The sequence below is a fragment of the Delphinus delphis genome, chromosome 6, assembly GCF_949987515.2.
Source record: "Delphinus delphis chromosome 6, mDelDel1.2, whole genome shotgun sequence".
NCBI classification, from domain to species: domain Eukaryota; kingdom Metazoa; phylum Chordata; class Mammalia; order Artiodactyla; family Delphinidae; genus Delphinus; species Delphinus delphis.
Genome location: NC_082688.1, coordinates 47,427,992 through 47,449,663, shown reverse-complemented (window position 1 = coordinate 47,449,663; position 21,672 = coordinate 47,427,992). Strand labels below are relative to the sequence as shown.

The following is a 21,672-nucleotide window of genomic DNA, read 5'->3' as shown; positions in this document are numbered from 1 at the left end:
GGTAATTTCCTAAAGGTTTGTTATGGTATAGAATCTGAAACCACATCAGAGAACACTTTGTTATACTAAAATCCATTGGTCTGTCTTGCAATTGAATGGATCTTTCACTCATGCATGCTTTTGTAACATCATGCATTTGCTCATTTGGAAAATATTAGTTCATTGAATTATACAGATCTTCCAAATGTTGCTATGTTTTATTATACAATAGAAAATGTGTTAATACTACAAGAATGTCATTAGAAAGTCTGTGGGTTTTTCATTTTTGTTATTTAGCTATGAATTTGTGGAGGTGACAAATACAGTGATTACTAGTACAATTTGGTGCTGCTGTCTTTGTTCATGCTAAGTTGCCCGGACTTTTAGTACCCATTGTAAAGAATGAGACTCAAAGAAGTTAAAGTGACTTTCAATGATTATGTGGCAAGGATATCAGGATATCCCAAATCAGTGCTATTTTCAAAATACATAATATTTTCTAGTATTTACAGTGGTCCTCAAAATCAAATTTTGTCTCTGATTTTTATCCTTAAATAGGTAGTGAACATTGTTTAGCTTTTAATTACTTTTTCTTTACTTTTGTGTTTTTCATTATAAAAAAAGTAAATATAATAACATTTTAAAAAAGTGTATTACTGTCTCCTTTGTTAGTAAACGTGGTTCACAGGAGTAACCTGTGCTTTTTTTTTGAGCACAGTTTCCACTAAAATGATTAGTTGTGGTATATGCATGGTCAAGATTGATTATTTCTGGGAATTGTATTTCATGGAGCAATGAAAAGAAGGCAAAATCACCATTATTTTAACATCTCTGGAGTTCTCTTGGTAATGAACTCACAAAATATTCAAAATGTAGCTATTTTCAGGGGAAATTAGGTAAAATTTGTATTTAGGTGAATTTCAAGTTTTTCCTTACTACACATTTTGCAAGAAAAAAATACTCAGGAGTGATTAAATAATTTACAGCTATTTTTAAAGATGTTTCAAGATACTGCACAAGTTTTATTACAACTTGGAATGTATATCTCTTATCATTAAAATAATGTCTAAACCATTTCATGCTTAAGATCAAGATTCTTTGGCTAGACGAATGTAATGTATTTAGGTGAGAAAAAGAGGCTGAAACTCAATTACTTTCAGGTCTTCTCTCACTGTATTCCCCATGAAGACATAAAGCCTAGGTTAAGAGATTTGAAATTGAAGGCGCACAAAGATCTCACTTCTGTGACAGAGAAACTGGAGGGTTGTAAACGTCTAAAAATGTATATAATTTACCTTTTAACAAACATTTCACGTTTATAAAAAGGAAACGTGTCATTTGAAAAATGTGTATGTGTGTGTATCTCCTTATAAGATAGGTATATTTATACTCAGAGCTACTAGCCTAATACAACCTGTTTTTCTGAGTGGATTTAAATTTGAAAAGAGCATAATTGCTTTCAGCAAAAAAATTCCTTCTCTTCTCAACCATATTGAAGGATATTGAAAGACCTCCCTATCTAGGCAGTAGTACTTTGATCTGGTCAAGAGTTCTCCAGTGGTAATGTGCTTAAGAATTTCTTTAAGAGTTTATTAACAGACAGATTCTTGGAACCCATCCCCAAGATTCTGATTATATAAATAATGGGTGGAGGCCAGAGATCTGCATTTTAATAAGCTACACAGGTGTTTGAGCCAGTGATAAAAGTCACTGTTTTGAGGATTAGATGTGCTAGAAAATGTAGAATCTGGTATCTTTTAACTCTGCATTCCAAAACAGGATATCCCATTTTTGAGCCTATTTTACATGTAAATTTTAACATTAACAGTTCTACAAATACAGTTTTATCCCCGAATTAGCAATTTGAATACTTAAGGATTAGTTTACCCCAGGAGTCCCTGTTATAAAACAACGTATTAATAGAAATGAATTTCTTTGAAGCCTCAGAAATCTAACCAAAACAGGCTTCCTTTAAAATTATTTTAAAAAAAGAAATTGAAGCCAAAAAACACTGAAATTTTTCCTAGTCCATTTGTATTATTAGAATTTTGTGTGTATTCTAATGGCATAATATTTTAATCTAATTTTTATTGCAAAGTAATTAAGTAAAGCTTTTTGGAAAGTCAAAACACAAAACATACCAAATTATTTAACAAAAAATTTTCATAATTATTTTCACTTTGATTGTGAAGTTTTTTTTAAAAATTCTGATTCATTTTTCCTAATCAAGTCTCTTACATGCAGTAAAATGTACCCTTTATAGTGTACAGTGTTAGAAAAACAAAATTCAACTGAGTGAATTTTCGAGATCTTATTGACTTTATCCGATTTAGCAGATGGAAAGGAGCTCTGAGGAACTGTAGAAAATGAAAGAGTTTTGTAGGCAGAAGGGTGTGGGAACAAGAAAGTCACACTAGACAAAAAAGCAGATTGGTTACTGCAAGGTCACTTTCCTTTAGGGGGTGGCAAGGGCCTATCAGGCAGAGTACTTAGCTTGTGCTGATTAGATGAGTCCTGATTGGTTTAAAATTCCATTTCTGGGAAAACCAAAACGGAAATTGTCTCAATTTGGTGATTTGGGCCTTAGCTTAAGTGACTCTATTTTCGGGGCAGTTGTTTTGTTTTTAACAACAGTTTTATAAGTTTTGACAAATGAATACAGTTGTGAGACAAACACCACAATTAAGATATAGGACGGTTCTATTACCCACAAACATTCCTTTATGCCACTTTGTAGTTCCTCCTACCTCACTCCCAGTCCCTGGCAAACACTGATCTGTTTTCTTTCCCCATACTTTTACCTTATTGCAGAATGTCATATTTATGGAGTCACACAATATATGGTCTTTTGAGGCTGACTTCTTTAACTTAACATAGTGGATTTGAGATTCATCTGCACTGTTGTGTGGATCAGTGGTTAGGTCGGTTTTATTGCTGAGTAGTATTCAATCAGGATGTATCACCGACTGTTCATCCATTCACTGGTTGATAGACATTTAGGTTTGCTAGTTTTTGGTGATTGTGAACTATGCTGCCATAAATATTTCATGTACAGAGTTTTGTGTGAATGTATGGTGAAGATCTGTTTAATTTATCAGGATTTATTGATGATGGTTTTGTTGTAGTTAAGAAATCTTTGCCTAGGGTTACAAATATTTTTTCCTTTGTTTTCCTCTACAAGTTATGTAATTCTTGGTTTTATATTGGGTTTATGATCCATTTCCTGTTAATTTTATGGATATCCAACTGTTCCATGGTTATTTGTTGAAAAGTCTGTACTTTCTCCATTGAATTCCCTTTGTGTACTGTGTTGAAAATCAGTTGAGTTATGTGTAAGAGTCTATTCTGTCCCATTGATGTATGTATCTATCTTTCACCAATACCATACTGCCTTCCTTGATTACTACAGCTTTAAGATAAGTCTTGAAATCCAGGCTTAAGAAAGTCTTCCAACCTTGTTTTTCTTTCAAAATAGTTTTGGCTAATATATTTACTTTGCTTTTTCTTATAACTTTTAGAATCAGCTTGTCAATTTTATTTTTTTAAATTTATTTATTTTTTTATACAGCAGGTTCTTATTAGTTATCCGTTTTATACATATTAATGTATATACCTCAATCCCAATCTCCCAATTCATCCCACCCCCCCCCCCCCACCACTTTTCCCCCTTGGTGTCCATACGTTTGTTGTCTCCATCTGTGTCTCAATTTCTGCCCTGCAAACCAGTTCATCTGTAGCATGTTTCTAGGTTCCACATATATGCGTTAATATACGATATTTGTTTTTCTCTGTCTGACTTACTTCACTCTGTATGACAGTTTCTAGATCCATCCATGTCTCTACAAATGACCCAATTTCATTCCTTCTTATGGCTGAGTAATATTCCATTGTATATATGTACCACACCTTCTTTATCCATTCGTCTGTCAGTGGGCATTTAGGTTGCTTCCATGTCCTGGCTATTGTAAATAGTGCTGCGATGAACATTGGGGTGCATGTGTCTTTTTAAATTACGGTTTTCTCTGGGTATATGCCCAGTAGTGGGATTGCTGGGTCATATGGTAATTCTATTTTTAGTTTTTTAAGGAACCTCCTTACTGTTCTCCATAGTGGCTGTATTAAATTACATTCCCACCAACAGTGCAAGAGGGTTCCCTTTTCTCCACACCCTCTCCAGCATTTGTTGTTTCTAGATTTTGTGATGATGCCCATTCTGACTGGTGTGAGGTGATACCTCATTGTAGTGTTGATTTGCATTTCTCTAATAATTAGTGATGTTGAGCAGCTTTTCATGTGCTTCTTGGCCATTTGTATGTCTTCTTTGGAGAAATGTCTATTTAGGTCTTCTGCCCATTTTTGGATTGGGTTGTTTGTTTTTTTAATATTGAGCTGTATGAGCTGTTTATGTATTTTGGAGATTAATCCTTTGTCCGTTGATTCGTTTGCAAATATTGTCTCCCATTCTGAGGGTTGTCTTTTCGTCTTGTTTGTAGTTTCCTTTGCTGTGCAAAAAGTTTCATTAGACCCCATTTGTTTATTTTTTATTTCCATTACTCTAGGAGGTGGATGAAAAAAGGTCTTACTGTGATTTATGTCAAAGAGTGTTCTTTCTATGTTTTCCTGTAAGAGTTTTATAGTGTTCGGTCTTACATTTAGGTCTCTAATTCATTTTGAGTCTATTTTTGTGTATGGTGTTAGGGAGTGTACTAATTTCAATCTTTTACATATAGTTGTCCAGTTTTCCCAGCACCACTTATTGAAGAGACTGTCTTTTCTCCATTGTATATCCTTGCCTCCTTTGTCATAGATTACTTCACCATAGGTGCATGGGTTTATCTCTGGGCTTTCTATCTTGTTCCATTGATCTATTTCTGTTTTTGTGCCAGTACCATATTGTCTTGATTACTGTAGCTTTCTAGTATAGTCTGAAGTCAGGGACTCTGATTCCCCCAGTTCCGTTTTTTTCCCTCAAGACCGCTTTGGCTATTTGGGGTCTTTTGTGTCTCCATTACAAATTTTAAGGTTTTTTGTTGTAGTTCCATAAAAAACGCCATTGGTAATTTGATAGGGATTGCACTGAATCTGTAGATTGCTTTGGGTAGTATAGTCATTTTCGCAATATTAATTCTTGCAATCCAACAACATGGTATATCTCTCCATCTATTTGTATCATCTTTAATTTCTTTCACCAGTGTCTTATAGTTTTCTGCATACTGGTCTTTTGTCTCCTTAGGAAGACTTATTCCTAGGTATTTTATTCTTTTTGTTGCAGTGGTAAATGGGAGTGTTTCCTTAATTTCGCTTTCCGATTTTTCATCATTAGTGTGTAGGAATGCAAGAGATTTCTGTGCATTAATTTTGTAACCTGCTACTTTACCAAATTCATTGATTAGCTCTAGCAGTTTTCTGGTAGCATCTTTAGAATTCTCTATGTATGGTATCATGTCACCTGCAAACAGTGACAGATTTACTTCTTCTTTTCCAGTTTGGATTCCTTTTATTTCTTTTTCTTCTCTGATTGCTGTGGCTAAAAGTTCCAAAACTATGTTGAGTAACAGTGGTGAGAGTGGACAACCTTGTCTTGTTCCTGATCTTAGAGGAAATGGTTTCAGTTTTTCACTGTTGAGAACGATGTTGGCTGTGGGTTTGTCATATATGGCCTGTATTATGTTGAGGTAAGTTCCCTCTATGCCTACCTCCTGGAGGGTTGTTATCATAAATTGGTGTTGAATTTTGTCGAAAGGTTTTTCTGCATCTATTCAGATGATCCTATGGTTTCTCTTCTGCAATTTGCTAATATGGTGTATCACATTGATTGATTTGCGTATATTGAAGAATCCTTGCATCCCTGGGATAAATCCCAGTTGATCATGGTGCATGATCCTTTTAATGTGTTATTGGATTCTCTTTGCTAGTATTTTGTTGAGGATTTTTGCATCTATATTCATCAGTGATATTGGTCTGTCATTTTCTTTTCTTGTAGTATCTTTGTCTGTTTTTGGTATCAGGGTGATGGTGGCCTCGTAGAATGAATTTGGGTGTGTTCCTTCCTCTGCAATTTCTTGAGTTTGAGAAGAATGTGTGTTATCTATTCTCTAAATGTTTGATAGAATTCACCTGTGAAGCCATCTGGTCCTGGGCTTTGTTTGTTGGAAGATTTTTAATCACAGTTTCAATTTCATTACTTCTGATTGGTATGTTCATATTTTCTGTTTCTTCCTGGTTCAGTCTTGGAAGGTTATACCTTTCTAAGAATTTGTCCATTTCTTCCAGGTTGTCCATTTTATTGGCATAGAGTTGCTTTTAGTAGTCTCTTAGGGTGCTTTGTATTTCTGCGGTGTCTGTTGTAACTTCTCCTTTTTCATTTCTAATTTTATTGATTTGAGTCCTCTCCCTCTTTTTCTTGATGAGTCTGGCAAATGGTTTATCAATTTTGTTTATCTTCTCAAAGAACCATCTTTTAGTTTTATTGATCTTTGCTATTTTCTTTGTTTCTGTTTCATGTATTTCTGCTCTGATCTTTATGATTTTTTTCCTCTACTAACTTTGGGTTTTGTTTGTTCTTCTTTCTCTAGTTCCTTTAGGTATAAGGTTAGATTGTTTATTTGAGATGTTTGTTGTTTCTTGAGGAAGGATTGTATTGTGATAAACTTCCCTCTTAGAACTGCTTTTGCTGCATCCCATAGGTTTTGGATTGTTGTGTTTTCATTGTCATTTGTCTCTAAGTATTTTTTGATGCCTTCTTTGATTTCTTCAGTGATCTCTTGGTTATTGAGTAAGGTATTGTTTAGCCTCCATGTGTTTGTGCTTTTTACGTTTTTTCCCCTGTAATTGATTTCTAATCTCATAGCATTGTGGTCAGAAAAGATGCTTGATATGATTTCAATTTTCTTAAATTTACAGAGGCTTGATTTGTGACCCAAGATGTGATCTATCCTGGAGAATGTTCCGTGCGCACTTGAGAAGAAAGAGTAATCTGCTGTTTTTGTATGGAATGTCCTATAAATATCAATTAACTCTATCTTGTCTACTTTGTCATTTAAAGCTTGTGTTTCCTTATTAATTTTCTGTTTGGATGATCTGCCCATTGGTGTGAGGTGTTAAAGTCCCCCACTATTATTGTGTCACTGTCAGTTTCCTCTTTTATAGCAGTTAGCAGTTGCCTTATGTATTGAGGAGCTCCTATGTTGGGTGCATGTATATTTATACTTGTTATGTTTCTTCTTGGATTGATCCCTTGATCATTATGTAGTGTCCTTCCTTTCTCTTATAACATTCTTTATTTTAAAGTCTATTTTATCTGATATGAGTATTGCTACTCCAGCTTTCTTTTGATTTCCATTTGCATGAATATCTTTTTCCATCCCCTCACTTTCAGTCTGTATGTGTCCCTAGGTCTGAAGTGGGTCTTTTGTAGACAGCATATATATGGGTCTAGTTTTTGTATCCATTCAGCGAGCCTGTGTCTTTTGGTTGGAGCATTTAATCCATTCACATTTAAGGTAATTATTGATATGTATGTTCTTATTACCATTTTCTTAATTGATTTAGGTTTGTTTTTGTAGGTCCTTTTCTTCTCCTGTGTTTCCCACTTAGAGAAGCTCCTTTAGCATTTGTTGTAGAGCTGGTTTGGTGGTGCTGAATTCTTTTAGCTTTTGCTTGTCTGTAAAGCTTTTGATTTCTCCGTTGAGTCTGAATGAGATCCTTGCTGGGTAGAGTAATCTTGGTTTTAGTTTCTTCCCTTTCATCACTTTAAATATGTCATGCCACTCCCTTCTGGCTTGTAGAATTTCTGCTGAGAAATCAGCTATTAACCTTATGGTAGTTCCCTTGTATGTTATTTGTCGTTTTTCCGTTGCTGCTTTCAATAATTTTTCTTTGTCTTTAATTTTTGCCAATTTGATTACTATGTGTCTTGGCGTGCTTCTCCTTGGGTTTATCCTGCCTGGGACTCTCTGTGCTTCCTGGACTTGGGTGGCTATTTCCTCTCCCATGTTAGGGAAGTTTTCATGTATAATCTCTTCAAATATTTTCTCGGGTCCTTTCTCTCTCTTCTTCTGGGACCGCTATAATGTGAATGTTGTTGCATTTAATGTTGTCCCAAAGGCTGTCTTCATTTATTTTCATTCTTTTTTCTTTATTCTGTTCCACAGCAGTGAATTCCACCATTCTGTCTTCCAAGTCACTTATCCGTTCTTCTGCCTCAGTTATTCTGCTATTGATTCCTTCGTGTGTATTTTTCATTTCAGTTATTGTATTGTTCATCTCCATTTGTTCTTTAATCCTTCTAGGTGTTTGTTAAACATTTCTTACATCTTCTCGATCTTTGCCTCCATTCTTTTTCCTAGGTCCTGGATCATCTTCACTATCATTATTCTGAATTCCTTTTCTGGAAGGTTGCCTGTCTCCACTTCATTTAGTTGTTTTTCTGGGGTTTTATCTTGTTCCTTCATCTGGTACATAGCCCTCTGCCTTTTCATCTTGTCTATCTTTCTGTGGATGTGGTTTTTGTTCCACCGGCTGCAGGATTGTAGTTCTTCTCACTTCCGATGCACAGTGCCTGCCACACGGCATCGATGTCATGTAGAGGTTCTTCTCAGAGGGCTTGCCCAAGCTGATGCCATGGCCTGAGTAGTCATAGGAGAAGATGTTGCAGTTGATGCGTGAGCCGAGGCCGATGTAGAAGCTGCACATCTGGCCCAGGTCCATGGTGCTGCCATGGAGAAGAGCAGCATGTAGTGGCTGGAGGGTGCACAGCGCATGAACATGCAGCCGAGCCCCAATTTTATTTCTAACACTTTTTTTTGTATATTCTGTGATATTTTCTACATAGACAATTTTTTTTTTTTTTTGGCAGTACGCGGACCTCTCACTGTTGTGGCTTCTCTGTGTGAATTTTTTAAAAAATGAAGACATAGGAATTCCCTGGTGGTCCAGTGGTTAGGACTTGGCACTTTCACTGCCATGGTCACAGAACTAAGATCCCGCAAGCCATGCGGTGGGGGAAAAAATAAAAAGATACAAAATGAAGACAGTTTTATTTCTTGCTTTCCAGTCTGTATGACTTTTATTTCTCTTTTGGCTTTATTTTACTGCCTAGGGCCTCCAGTATGTTTTTGAAAAGGAGTGATGAGGACAGATATTCTTACCCTGTTCCTGATCTTATGGGGAACATACCCAGTCTTTTATCCTTAAGTATATTAGCTGTAGATTCTTTTTAGATGCATTTTACTGGGTTGAGGAAGTTTCAGTTCATAGTTTGCTGAGAACTTATTTCATGAATAGATGTTAAATTTTGTCAAATAACTATTTCTGCACCTAGATGATCATATGGTTTTTCTTCGTTAGAACATTGATTTGATGAGTTATGTTTATTGATTTTAATATTGAATCAGACTTTCATGTCCCTAGATAAACCCCACTTGATCATGATGTGTAACCTTTTTACATATTGCTTGATTTGATTTGCTAACATTTTGTTACATTTTCTTGCATGTGTTCATTACCAATACTCGTTTGTAATTTTGTCTTTTTCTTATCTTGATGTTAGGGCCTCATCAAATGAGTTGGGAACTGTTTCTTTCTATTTTATTTTCTGGAAAGATTTGTGTAAATTTAGTATTATCTCTTAAATGTTTGGTGGAATTCGCCAATTCTAAAACCATTTTGGCCTGGAGTTTTATTTGTTGGGAGAGTTTTTAACCATAACTAAATTTTTCTTTAATGGGTAGAGGAGTTTTTAGATTATCTATTTCATCTTAAGCAAGTTTTTATACTGGTCTTTCCAGAAATTTGTCCATTTCAATGAAGTGGTTGGATTTATAGGCATAGAGTTTTTAGTATATTTTTCTTATTATTCTTTAATATCTGTTGCATCTCTAGTATTGTTCCCTCTTTCTTTCCTGAAATTGATTATTTGTGGTCTCTCTTTTTTTATCTTGATCAGCCTGGCTATATGTTTATGAATTATATTAATCTTTGCAAAGAGCCTGCTTTGGATTTTATTGGTTTTCTCTTTTTCTGTTTTTCAATTTCATCAATTTCTGTTCACATTGATATTGCTTCCTCCCTTTTGTTTACTTTGAGTTTAATTTACTCTTCTTTTTCTTCTTTCTTAAGATGGATGTTTAGATAGTTCTTTTTGCTTAATATAAGCATTTATTTATATAAATTTCCCAAGAGCATCTTTAGCTCCATTCCATAAATTTTGGTGCTGTGTTTTCATTATCATTCAATCAAAGTATTCTAATGGCCTTTGTGACTTCCTCTTTAACCTGTAGGTTATTTAGAATTGTTTTGCTTAATTTTTGAATATTTGGGCATTTTCCAGATGTTTTTCTGTTACTGATTTCTGGTTAATTTCATTGTGGTAAGAGAACATACTTTATATAAATTTTAGGCTTTTGTTTTTAATTTGTTAAGGTTGGTTTTATAGCTCAGAATATGGTTTATATTAGATTCTGTTCCATGTGTGCTTGAAGGGAATATATTGCTCTTGTTGGGTGGAGTGTTCTGTAAATGTCAGTTTGATTGATAGGCTTCTGTCAGTCAGGTGTTCTATATCTTTACTGATTTTTGTCTGCTTGTTTCTTCACTTACAGAGAGAGAAGTGTTGAAGTCCCCAGTTGTAATTGTGGATTTGTCTATTTCTCTTTTTAGTTCAATGCTTTTGCATCATTTATTTCAACACACTTTTTTGGTGCATAAATATTTAGGATTATTTCATGCTTTTGGAAAATTGATTCCTTCATTGTCATGTAGTATCCTTTCTTTAAACCTGACAGTTTTCTTTGCTTTGAAGTCTATTTCAATAATAATGTAGCTTTCTTCTGATTAGTGTTTGCATTTTTTTTGTGTGTGTGTTTTTGCGGTACGCGGGCCTCTCACTGTTGTGGTCTCTTCCATTGCGGAGCACAGGCTCCGGACACGCAGGCTCAGCAGCCATGGCTCACGGGCCTAGTCGCTCCATGGCATGTGGGATCTTCCCAGACCGGGGCATGATCCCGTGTCCCCTGCATCGGCAGGCGGACTGTCAACCACTGCGCCAACAGGGAAGCCCTGCATTTGTTTTTTTTTCCTGCCCTTCTCCTTTTAACTCTCTACAGGCATATCTCAGAGATATTGTGGGTTTGATTCCAGGGCACCTCAGTAAAGCAAGCACTGCAGTAAAGTGAGTCACATGAATTTTTTGGTTTCCAGTGCATGTAGAACTTAGGCTTACACTATATTGTAGTCTATTAAGTATGCAATAGCATTATGTTTTAAAAAATCAATGTACATACCTTATTTAAAAAATATTGCTAGAAAATGCTAGCCATCATCTGAGTCTTCAGCAAGTTGTAATCTTTTTGCAATAGTAACATCAAAGATTACTCATCACAGATAACTGTAACAAATATAATAATTTAAAAATTTGAAATATTGCAAGAATATTCAAAATGTGACACAGAGGCACAAAGTGAGCAAATGTTGGAAAAAATGACAACGATAGACTTGCTCAACACAGGGTTGCCACAAGCCTTCAATTTGTTTAAAAAAGAAAGAAAAAGCAATATCTGTAAAGTACAATAAAATGAGGTATGCCTGTTTATGTTTAAAGTAGATTTCTTGTGTCTTTCACTCCATGTCTTTCTTATTTCTAATATATTTCTATTTGGCTTTTTAAAAATATCTTTATTAAGATTCACGTACTATGCTGTTCATCCATTTGAAGTGTACAGTTTAGCAGCTTTTAGTATTATATATCACAGAGTTTTGCAAACACATCAAATTTTGAACATTTTCATCATCTCAGAAAGAAACCTCATACCCATTAGGAGTCAATCTCCATTTCTCCCCCAAACATTCCCCCAACCCTTGCTTTCTCTTTCTATAGATTTACCTATTTTGGACATTTCATATAAACAGAATCATATAATATGTAGTCTTCTATGACTGCCTTCTTTCACTTAGCATATTTTTTTCAAGCATGTTGTAACATTTATCAGTGCTTAATTCTTTTTTATTAATAAGTAATACTCCATCGTATGGATATATATTGTTATTTACCCATTCATCAATTGAGGGACATTTGGATTATTCCTACTTTTTTGGCTCTTACAAATAATGCTGCTGTGAACATTGATGTACAAGTTTTTGCGTGCATATGTGTTTTCAATTCTCTTGGGTATGTATCTAGAAGTAGAGTTTCTGGGTTAGGTGATACTTCTGTATTTATAACCTTTTGAGGAACTGCCAAATTGTTTTCAAAAGTGACCGTACCTTTTTACTTCCCACCAGCAATATGAGGATTCCAATTTCTCCACATCCTTACCAACACTTGTTATTGCCCTTCTTTTTGATACTAGTCATTCTAGTCATTATATGGTGGTTCCTTATCGTGGTTTTGATTTGCATTTCCCTGATGACTGAAGATGTTGATGATCTTTTCATGTGCTTATTGGCCATTTGTATATCTTTTTTGGGAAAATGTCTATTCAGATTCTTTGTTTATTTGTAATTGTGTTATTTGTCTTTTTATTATTGAGTTATAGGAGTTTTTAGTATATTCTAGATGCCAGTTCCTTATCAGATATGATTTCCAAGTATTTTCTCCCATCCAGCAGGGTTTTGTTTTCACTTTCTTGATAATGTCCTTTGATGCAGAAAAAATTTTAATTTTTTGAAAATTGAGATATAATTGACATATAACATTATGTTAGTTTCAAGTATACAACATAATGATTTGATATTTTTATACATTGCAAAATGATCACCACAATAAGTCTAGTTAACATGCATCACCATACATAGTCACAAAATTTTTTTTCTTGTGATGAGAACTTTTAAGATTTACTTTCTTAGCAACTTTCAAATATGCAATACAGAATTATTAACCATAGTTACCATGATGTACATTACATCCCGATGACTTATTTATTTTATAGCTCAAAGTTTGTACCTTTTGACCCCCTTCACCCATTTTGCCCACCCCCTACCCCTTGCCTTTGACAACCACCAATCTGTTCTCTGTATCCATGAGCTAGGTATTTTATTTATTCATTCATTCATTCATTCATTCAGATTTTACATAGAAGTGAGATTATATGGAATTTGCCTTTTTCTGTCTGACTTATTTCCCTTAGCATAATGCCCTCAGGGTCCATCCATGTTGTCACAAATGGCAAGATTTCCTTCTTTTTTAAAGACTGAATAATATTCCATTGTGTGTGTGTGTGTGTGTGTGTGTGTGTGTGTGTGTACGTATATATTACATTTTCTTTATCCATCCATCAATGGACACTTGGGTTGTTTCCATTTCTTTTCCATTGCAAATAATGCTGCAGTGAACATGGGGATGAATATATCTTTTCAAGTTAGTGTTTTTGTTTTCTTTGGAATAATACCCAGAAGTAGAATTGCTGGATCAAATGGTAGTTCCGTTTTTAATTTTTTGATTAACCTCTATAATGTTTCCCATAGTGGCTGCACTGATTTACATTCCCACTAACAGTGCATAAACTTTCCTTTTTTCCCCACATTCTCGCCAACACTTGTTATTTCTTGTCTTTTTGATAATAGCCATTCTGACAGGTGTGGAGTGATATCTCATTTTGGTTTAGATTTGAATTTCCCTGATTATTAGTGATGTTGAGCATCTTTTTATGTACCTGTTGGCCATCTGTATGTATTCTTTGGAAAAGTGTCTATTCAGATCCTTTGCTCATTTATTTATTTATTTTGCAGTACGCGGGCCTCTCACTGTTGTGGCCTCTCCCGTTGCGGAGCACAGGCTCCGGACGCACAGGCCCAGCGGCCATGGCTCATGGGCCCAGCCGCCCCGCGGCACGTGGGATCTTCTTGGACCAGGGCATGAACCCATGTCCCCTGCATCGGCAGGCGGACTCTCAACCACTGCGCCACCAGGGAAGCCCTGCCCATTTTTTAATCAGATTTTTTTTTTTTTTTTTTTTGCCTTTGGGGTATATGAGTTCTTTGTATATTTGAGTTATTAACCCCTTAACATATACATGATTTGCAAATATTTTCTCTCATTCTGTAGGTTGCCTTTTCATTTTGTTGGCGTTTTCCTTTGCTGTGAAGAAGCTTTTTAGTATGTTATAGTCCCACTTGTTTATTTTTTTTTTGACTTTATTTCCAAAATGATTTCCAAAAAATTGCCAAGACTGATGTCAAGAGCTTACTGCCAGTTTTCTTCTAGGAGTTTTATGGCTTTAGGTCTTACATTCAAGTCTGTAACCCACTTTGAGTTAATTTTTTTGTATAGTGTAAGATAGTGGTGTAGTTCCATTCTTTTGCATGTGGCTGTCCAGTTTTTCCAATACCATTTATAGAAGAGACTGTTCTTTCCTTATTGTATATTCTTGGCTCCTTTTTATAAATTAATTGACCATATATGAATGGGTTTATTTCTGGGCTCTCTATTCTGTTCCATCAATCTATGTGTCTATTTTTATGCCAGTACCACTGTTTTGATTACTGTGGCTTTGTAATATAGTTTGAAATCAGGAAGTGTGCTGCTGTTACCTTTTTTCTTCTTTCTCAAGACTGCTTTGCTATTTGGGGTCTTTTGTGGTTCCATACAAATTTAGGATTGTTTGTTTTATTTCTGTGAAAAATGCCACTGAAATTTTGATAAGGACTGAATTGAATCTGTAGATTGCTTTTGTTAGTATGGCCTTTTAAACAATATTATATGGGTACATATGGAATATTCCAACCAAAAGCAACAAAATATGTACACTTCTCAAGTGTCCACGGAGCATTCTCCAGGATATATTTTATGTTAACCCACAAAGCAGTTCTGAGAAGGAAGTTCCTAGCAGTAAATGCTTACGTCAAGAAACAAAAAAAATCTTAACCTAACTTTATTTATTTATTTATTTTTACATCTTTATTGGAGTATAATTGCTTTACAATGGTGTGTTAGTTTCTGCTTTGTAACAAAGTGAATCAGTTATACATATGTTCCCATATCTCTTCCCTCTTGCGTCGTCTCCTTCCCTCCCACCCTCCCTATCCCACCCCTCCAGGCGGTCACAAAGCACCGAGCTGATCTCCCTGTGCTATGTGGCTGCTTCCCACTAGCTATCTACCTTACATTTGGTAGTGTATATATGTCCATGCCTCTCTCTCGCTTTGTCCCAGCTTACCCTTCCCCCTCCCCATATCCTCAAGTCCATTCTCTAGTAGGTCTGTGTCTTTATTCCTGTCTTACCCCTGGGTTCTTCATGACATGTTTTTTTTTTCTTAAATTCCATATATACGTTAAACAACCTAACTTTGTTCCTAAAGGAACTAGAAAAATAGATGAAGTCCAAAGTTAGAAGAAGGAAGGAAATAACAAAGTTCAGATTGGAAATAATCGAAATAGGAACTGAAAAGACAACAGGAAAGATCAATGAATCTCAGAACTGGTTATTTGTAAAGATAAACAAAATTGTCAGACCTTTAGCTAAAATCACCAAGAAAAAAGAGAACTCAAATAAATCAAATCAGAAATGAAAAAGGAGACATTGCAACAGGTACCACAGAAATACAAAGGATTTTAAGAGATTTCGATGGACAATTGTATGCCAACACGTTTGACAACCTATAAGAAATGGGTAAATTCCTAGAAACATACACCCTACAAAGACCGAATCATGAAGAAGTAAAAATCTAAAAGTTCACTTACTAGTAAGGAGATTGAATTAGCAATCAAAAATCTCCCAACAAACAAAAGTCCAGGACCAGACAGCTTCACTGGTAAATTCTACCAAACATTCAAAGAAGAACTAATACCAATCCTTCTCAAACTCTTCCAAAAAAACAAAAAAACAAAAAACGAATACCAATCCTTCTCAGACTCTTCAAGAGGAGGGAATGCTTCCAAACTCATTTTATGAGGCCAGCATTACTCTGCTACCAAACCAGACAGGGATACCACAAGAAAAGAAAATTACAGGCCATTATCCCTGATGAACATAGATGCAAAAGTTCTCAACAAAATATTAGTAAACTGAATTCAACAATACATCAAAAGGACCATTCACCATGATCAAGTGGGGTTTATTCCAGGCATGCAGGAATGGTTCGATTTCCTCAAATCAATCAATATGATACAGCACATTAATAAAATGAAGGATAAAAATCATATGACCATCTCAATAGATGCAAAAAAAGCATTGCACACAATGATATGATAAAAACTCTCAACAAAGTGGGTATAGAGGGAAAGTTTCTCAACATAATAAAGGCCATATATGATAAATCCACAGCTAACGTTATACTCAGTGGTGAAAACTGAAAGCTTTCCCTCTAAGATCAGGATCAATACAAGGATGCCCACTGTTGCCACTTTTATTCAACATAGTGTTGGAAGTCCTAGCCAGAGCAATCAGGTAAGGAAAAGAAATAAAAGGAATCCAAATTGAAAAGGAAGGAGTAAAATTGTTAATATTTGCAGATGACATTTTTTAAAAGCTTTAAGAATCTACTATTATTCTGAGCTGTACACTGTTCTCTAGAAATGCTATGTAATTAATCTAAATAACATATGAGAGTAATATCTGAGATTGAGGCTTATCAGCTATACACTTAGCCACACACCCCCTTATTTCATTAAATAAACCTTAGATAATGAGTAAAAAATTAAGATTTTATTTTCTTTTCTACTTTTAGTGTTAAATGTTTACAAAAGACAGTGAAGGATTCTTATCACATAATGTGTAGACCATGTGCCTGTGATCTTGAAGTTTGTGCCAAATGTGGAAAGAGAGAAGATGTTATTCCGTGAGTATTTCTTTTTATGTTTGCGATTTACTCTTTTAATTAATATGTGAATTTTCTTTTAAGGAAACATTCAGTTGCTCTGAGAGTCTTAAGATGCAGAATGTCACACTAATGTAGACGTTGTTCTACCCAACAGGAAGAACATCTTAATTAATTGTTAAATATTTCTATCGTTATAATAAAAGTGAAACATCATTTTTAGAAAGTTAAAATATTTATGAGGTTCACATTTATTACACATTACAAAAGAATTACTCATTATATAACTTCTTTTCTTTAATGGACATCATGTGTTAATTTCTTTGATCATACTTTATTGACAACTGTATTATAATTGGTTGGCTCTTGAGTTAAGTTAATCTTCAAGGATCTTTTCCTCTTTATTTCATTAGGCTCCTATTAATCAAGAAATGTAGTGTAAAAGTCTTTTCAGTCTACAATGAAATCCTGAGAAATAAAGTTTTTTTCTTCCATCTTTAGGTTTAATATAGAACCAGAAAAGACAGAAAATGTTGAAAATAATCAACGTTCCAGCCACAGAAGAAGCTGCAGAAGAAATGAAGAAAGTGATGATTTAGATTTAGATTTTGATATTGATTTAGATGACACAGAAGAAGACAATCAGATGGATTGATATAACTATATTAAAAGATAGTTTGGAAGCATGAAATTCTGAACAACTTTAATTTTGAGGGTTTAAAAAAAATACTGTGGAATACTAGTAAGGACATTGGAAAAACATATAGAAAATACATGGACAATATGAATTGTGTATGATATTTGAATAGTGATAAAGCTTTCATCCAGAGTTTTCTTATAATACATTTTTAAGTAGCATATGCTAGTATATCTGCCAAAATGAGTATTGGAGTATCGTATTGCAGTTCATGGGAATTATTTAGAAGAATATACTATCTAGTATCAAATTAAGCAAGATTCAGAATTGATGCTTGTATAGAAACTATCTCATGGAAAAATCAGATGACATTATTTTGTTGCTAGCCTCAAAAATTGGTCCTCAGGAGGTACCTTTTGACAGATTGATCTCAGGTTAATGTCCCACATAACAAAATCCCTCTTGCTTACGCTTGCTTGTTGTAAAACAAAAAGTTTGTTTTTTAATAATAATGTTTAACAAGTATATAGCAGTTTTTCTTTGAAAATATTTTTATGTATCTTATCACATTATTTTTAACTTTTTTCGCTTATGAAATTTACATATAGAAAAAAATGCATAAAATCTATATGTATAGTTTAACACATAAAGAATAATCATACATTTATCACCCATGTGAATAAAATACTCCTAAACAATATAAGTTAGCTTTGTCTGATTTTTGAACATTTTTTCTATCTTTTTGTTTTGAAAAATCTCAAACCTAAAGAAAAGTAGCAGTGTAGTACAATGAACCTTTGTATGCTCTTCACTTAGATTCACAATTGTTAACATTTTGCCACATTTTCTTTATATTTGAATAGATATATAGATATATTTTTTATTTGCTGAACCATTTGAAAATAAGTGGCAGGCATTGGTTTCAAACTTTATATGAACACACTTATACTGTGCATGTTAATTTGTATCTCTTCTTATTTCATTATTATGAAACTTGTGAAATTGATCCGTGTTGTTGCAAGAGCTCTAATTTGTTAAGATTACATTTTTATTCTACATTTTTTATTCTGTTTTGTTCTATTGTATTTACATACCAAAATTTATTTTTCCTCTCTAATACTGAGGGACATTTGAGTTATTTCAGAATTTTCCTATAACAAACAATACTAAGTGTTTCTTGGTATAAGTGTCTTATTTCTTGGTACATTTTCTGTTAGGTATGTAATAGAAGAAGATTGAAATGTTTCCTGGTGTACTTGTCTTGTTTCTTGCTACAGTTTCTGTTAGGTGTGTCTAGCAGTGGTAGAGGGCATCAGGTATATATGCATCTTCACTATTACTATGCACTATGTAATGCTGTCTTTCCGGAAGGATTGTTATCTCCCTTCCCCATAGCAATGTATTAGAGCTCCTGTGCTCTGCATCCTTTCCAACACTTGGTATCATACTTTTAAATTTCTGTCAGATATGTGTGCAACATATGTCTTTGTCTTATTAATTTGTATTTCTCTAATTACTAATGAGCCTGAGCCCCCTTTAATGTTTATTGACCATTGGTTTTTGGGTAATAGATGATATTAAGGAATCATTTTGCTTAGGTGTAATAATGTTATTTGAGAGATACATATTGAAATATTAAAGGGTGTATAGTCAATTTACTTTAAAATATTTTAAGCATAAAAGAGTAGAGATACAGGGCTTCCCTGGTGGCGCAGTGGTTGAGAGTCCACCTGCCGATGCACGTGGATTCGTGCCCCGGTCCGGGAAGATCCCACATGCCGCGGAGCGGCTAGGCCCGTGAGCCATGGCCCCTGAGCCTGTGCGTCCGGAGCCTGTGCTCCGCAACGGGAGAGGCCACAACAGTGAGAGGCCCGCATACCGCAATAAATAAATAAATAAATATAAATAAATAAATAGAGAGGAATATCATGTTTATGATATAGAAACCTCTAAGTTTACAGTCTACAGAAAGCTTTTCTACCATAAATTCGTGTGGCTTACCTTTTTGTTTGTAAATTTGTTTTCTGAGCTATGTAACTTTTGTGGTTAATGAGCCAGCTTAATTATTATTAGACCTAGCATAAATTCTTCCCCATCTGAGTGAGTTATAATTCCTCAGATTACCTTACTAGGAGAGAAGTTTAATGAAGAGCATCACCTAGTGACATGTACTAATATCTGCATTTCATTCTTTAGTGCTAAGAGAGATTTTGTTTTGTTTTTTCAACAGACTGAAATTTAATTGTTACATTTAGCTCATTTACATATCTTTAGGTCTTATCCTTTCTAATCTAAAAATTATTTTTATTGGAATTCAGCATGGATCTAAGTCCTGGCTCTGCCAGTTACTAGCTGTGTGACTTGGTACAAATTAATATTTCTGTGCCAACTATGAGTGCACTAAATAACTGGTATTATTATTGCTACTGTGATTTTGTGTGTATATATATATTAGTAATGAGTTAGTAATTATTAACTGGAAATGAAATAATTAGTAATTATTAGTAATGAAGATGTCAATTTGGTTGTTTGCCTATGTTCTTCAGAAGAACATATATATGTGTTTGTATATGGAATGCAGAATGTTAGAAGGTGAAAAGTTCTGTGGGAAAAAAAATAAGGCATGGTAGGGTGATTGGGAGTCTAAGGGTATGGATGGGGTGGGAATGAGTGCGCACAAGGGGATGGGAAGTGGTCTTTTTAAATAAGGTGCCTAGAGAGACATGTTGGGGAAGAATGTTCCAGGCAGAGGAAACAGCCACTACAAGGCCTCTAAAGCAAGATTGTGCCAGGTGTGTTCAAGGGACAGCAAGGAAGGGAGTGATTAAGTTGGAGAGTTGAAAGAGATAAGATCAGGAAGGTAATGGAAGGTCAGATGATGTGAAACCTGCTTTTAAGATGTTTTTTGTTTCTCTTTGGTTTTCAGCCATTTGACTGATTTCTAAGGTATGAATTTCTTATTTATGCTCCTTAAGGTTTTCTGAGTTTCTCATATCTGTTGGTCAATGTCCTTGAACAGACTTGGAAAGTCGTTAGCCATTATTTCTTCAAATATGCTTTTTCCTATTCTTTCCTCTCCTAGCACTCCCATTCTGTATGCATAGGAGTGTGTCCCACGTCTTTCTCATGCTCTGCTTTCTTTTTTCTATTTGTTTTTGTGTTTGTTTGTTTGTATGTTTTCTTTTGGCCTTTCTTCGCATTCATAATTCTGTCTTCTATATAAACAGGAGTAATGTGTTCAGTATGCTTTTATTTTTTAAATTTTATTGAAGTGTAGTTGATTTACACTGTTAATTTATGCTGTACAGCAAAGTGACTCAGTTATACATATATATATTATTTTTCATATTCTTCTCCATTATAGTTTACTACAGGATATTGAGTATAATTCCCTGTGAAAAGGACGTGCATTTATTTATGTATTTATATTTATTTGTTTATTTTGGCCATGAGGCTCACGGGATCCCAGTTCCCCAACCAGTGATCAAACCCGTGCTCCCTGCTGTGGAAGCACGGAGTCTCAACCACTGGACCACCAGCCAGGCAATTCCTACTAGTATGCTTTTAAACCCGTCTAATACATTCTTAATTTCAGATACTGAATTTTGCAGTTCTAAAATGTTCATTTGATTCTTTTTTTTAAATAGATTTATCTCTGTTGAAATATTCTGTGCTACCTATCTTGTACATTTTTTCTCTATGTTTTTAATTTATTAATTACAGTTATTTTGAAGTTCTTGTTCACTTTTGTTTGCTTTTACTAATTATTTTATCTCTTGATTGTTGGTCACTACCCCTGGCTTTGCATATCTAATAACTTTTATTGTATGCTAGAAATTGTGGATGATACATTATAGAGACTTCCTCTGAAAAATAAATTACTGCAGATCACCTTGATCCTGTCAAAACTTGGGTTTAGGCTTGGGGTGGTCTATTTCAGTTTCACACTTATTCCTGGCTCTTACTCCTTGAGTATTGTTTTTATTCCTAAGCATGTATTTTCTGAGGTCTTAATGCCACTGGTGTTCACCAAGGAATCTCCCCTCTGGGTAAGCCCAGACTGCAACACTGGGTGACCTCTGAAGTCTCTGCCTACCTCTCAGCCTCACAGCAGCTGTTCTCTGCTAGGACTCCTGGAGTTGTGCCCTGCATGTGTGCAGTTTAGGAGACTAAGGAGTGACCAGAGAAGTAGGCGAACCAAGAAAGGGTGTCCTGAAAGGCAACAGGCACACATATTGAGTGCTTACTGTATTCTGACAGTGCTCTAAACTAAGCCCTTTACATGATAAACTCCTTGAATGTAT

The 21,672-nt window shown here is 34.8% G+C and overlaps 1 protein-coding gene across 2 annotated transcripts in view; it reads left to right on the top strand.

The window, feature by feature from the left end:
* Nucleotides 1-21,264, top strand: part of C6H9orf85 (chromosome 6 C9orf85 homolog) — a 64,755-nt gene extending 43,491 nt beyond the window's left edge. The window contains exons 3-4 of one of the 2 annotated variants that reach the window (XM_060014633.1): nucleotides 20,295-20,314; nucleotides 20,822-21,264. In XM_060014633.1, coding sequence (XP_059870616.1) covers nucleotides 20,295-20,313 — 19 coding nt within the window. In that variant the 3' untranslated portion in view covers nucleotide 20,314; nucleotides 20,822-21,264. Of the gene's footprint in view, nucleotides 1-16,641; nucleotides 16,753-17,232; nucleotides 18,604-20,294; nucleotides 20,315-20,821 lie in introns of those variants that run through there. The other variant, XM_060014632.1, reaches the window with a different exon arrangement.
* The last annotated feature ends 408 nt before the right edge of the window (nucleotides 21,265-21,672 follow it).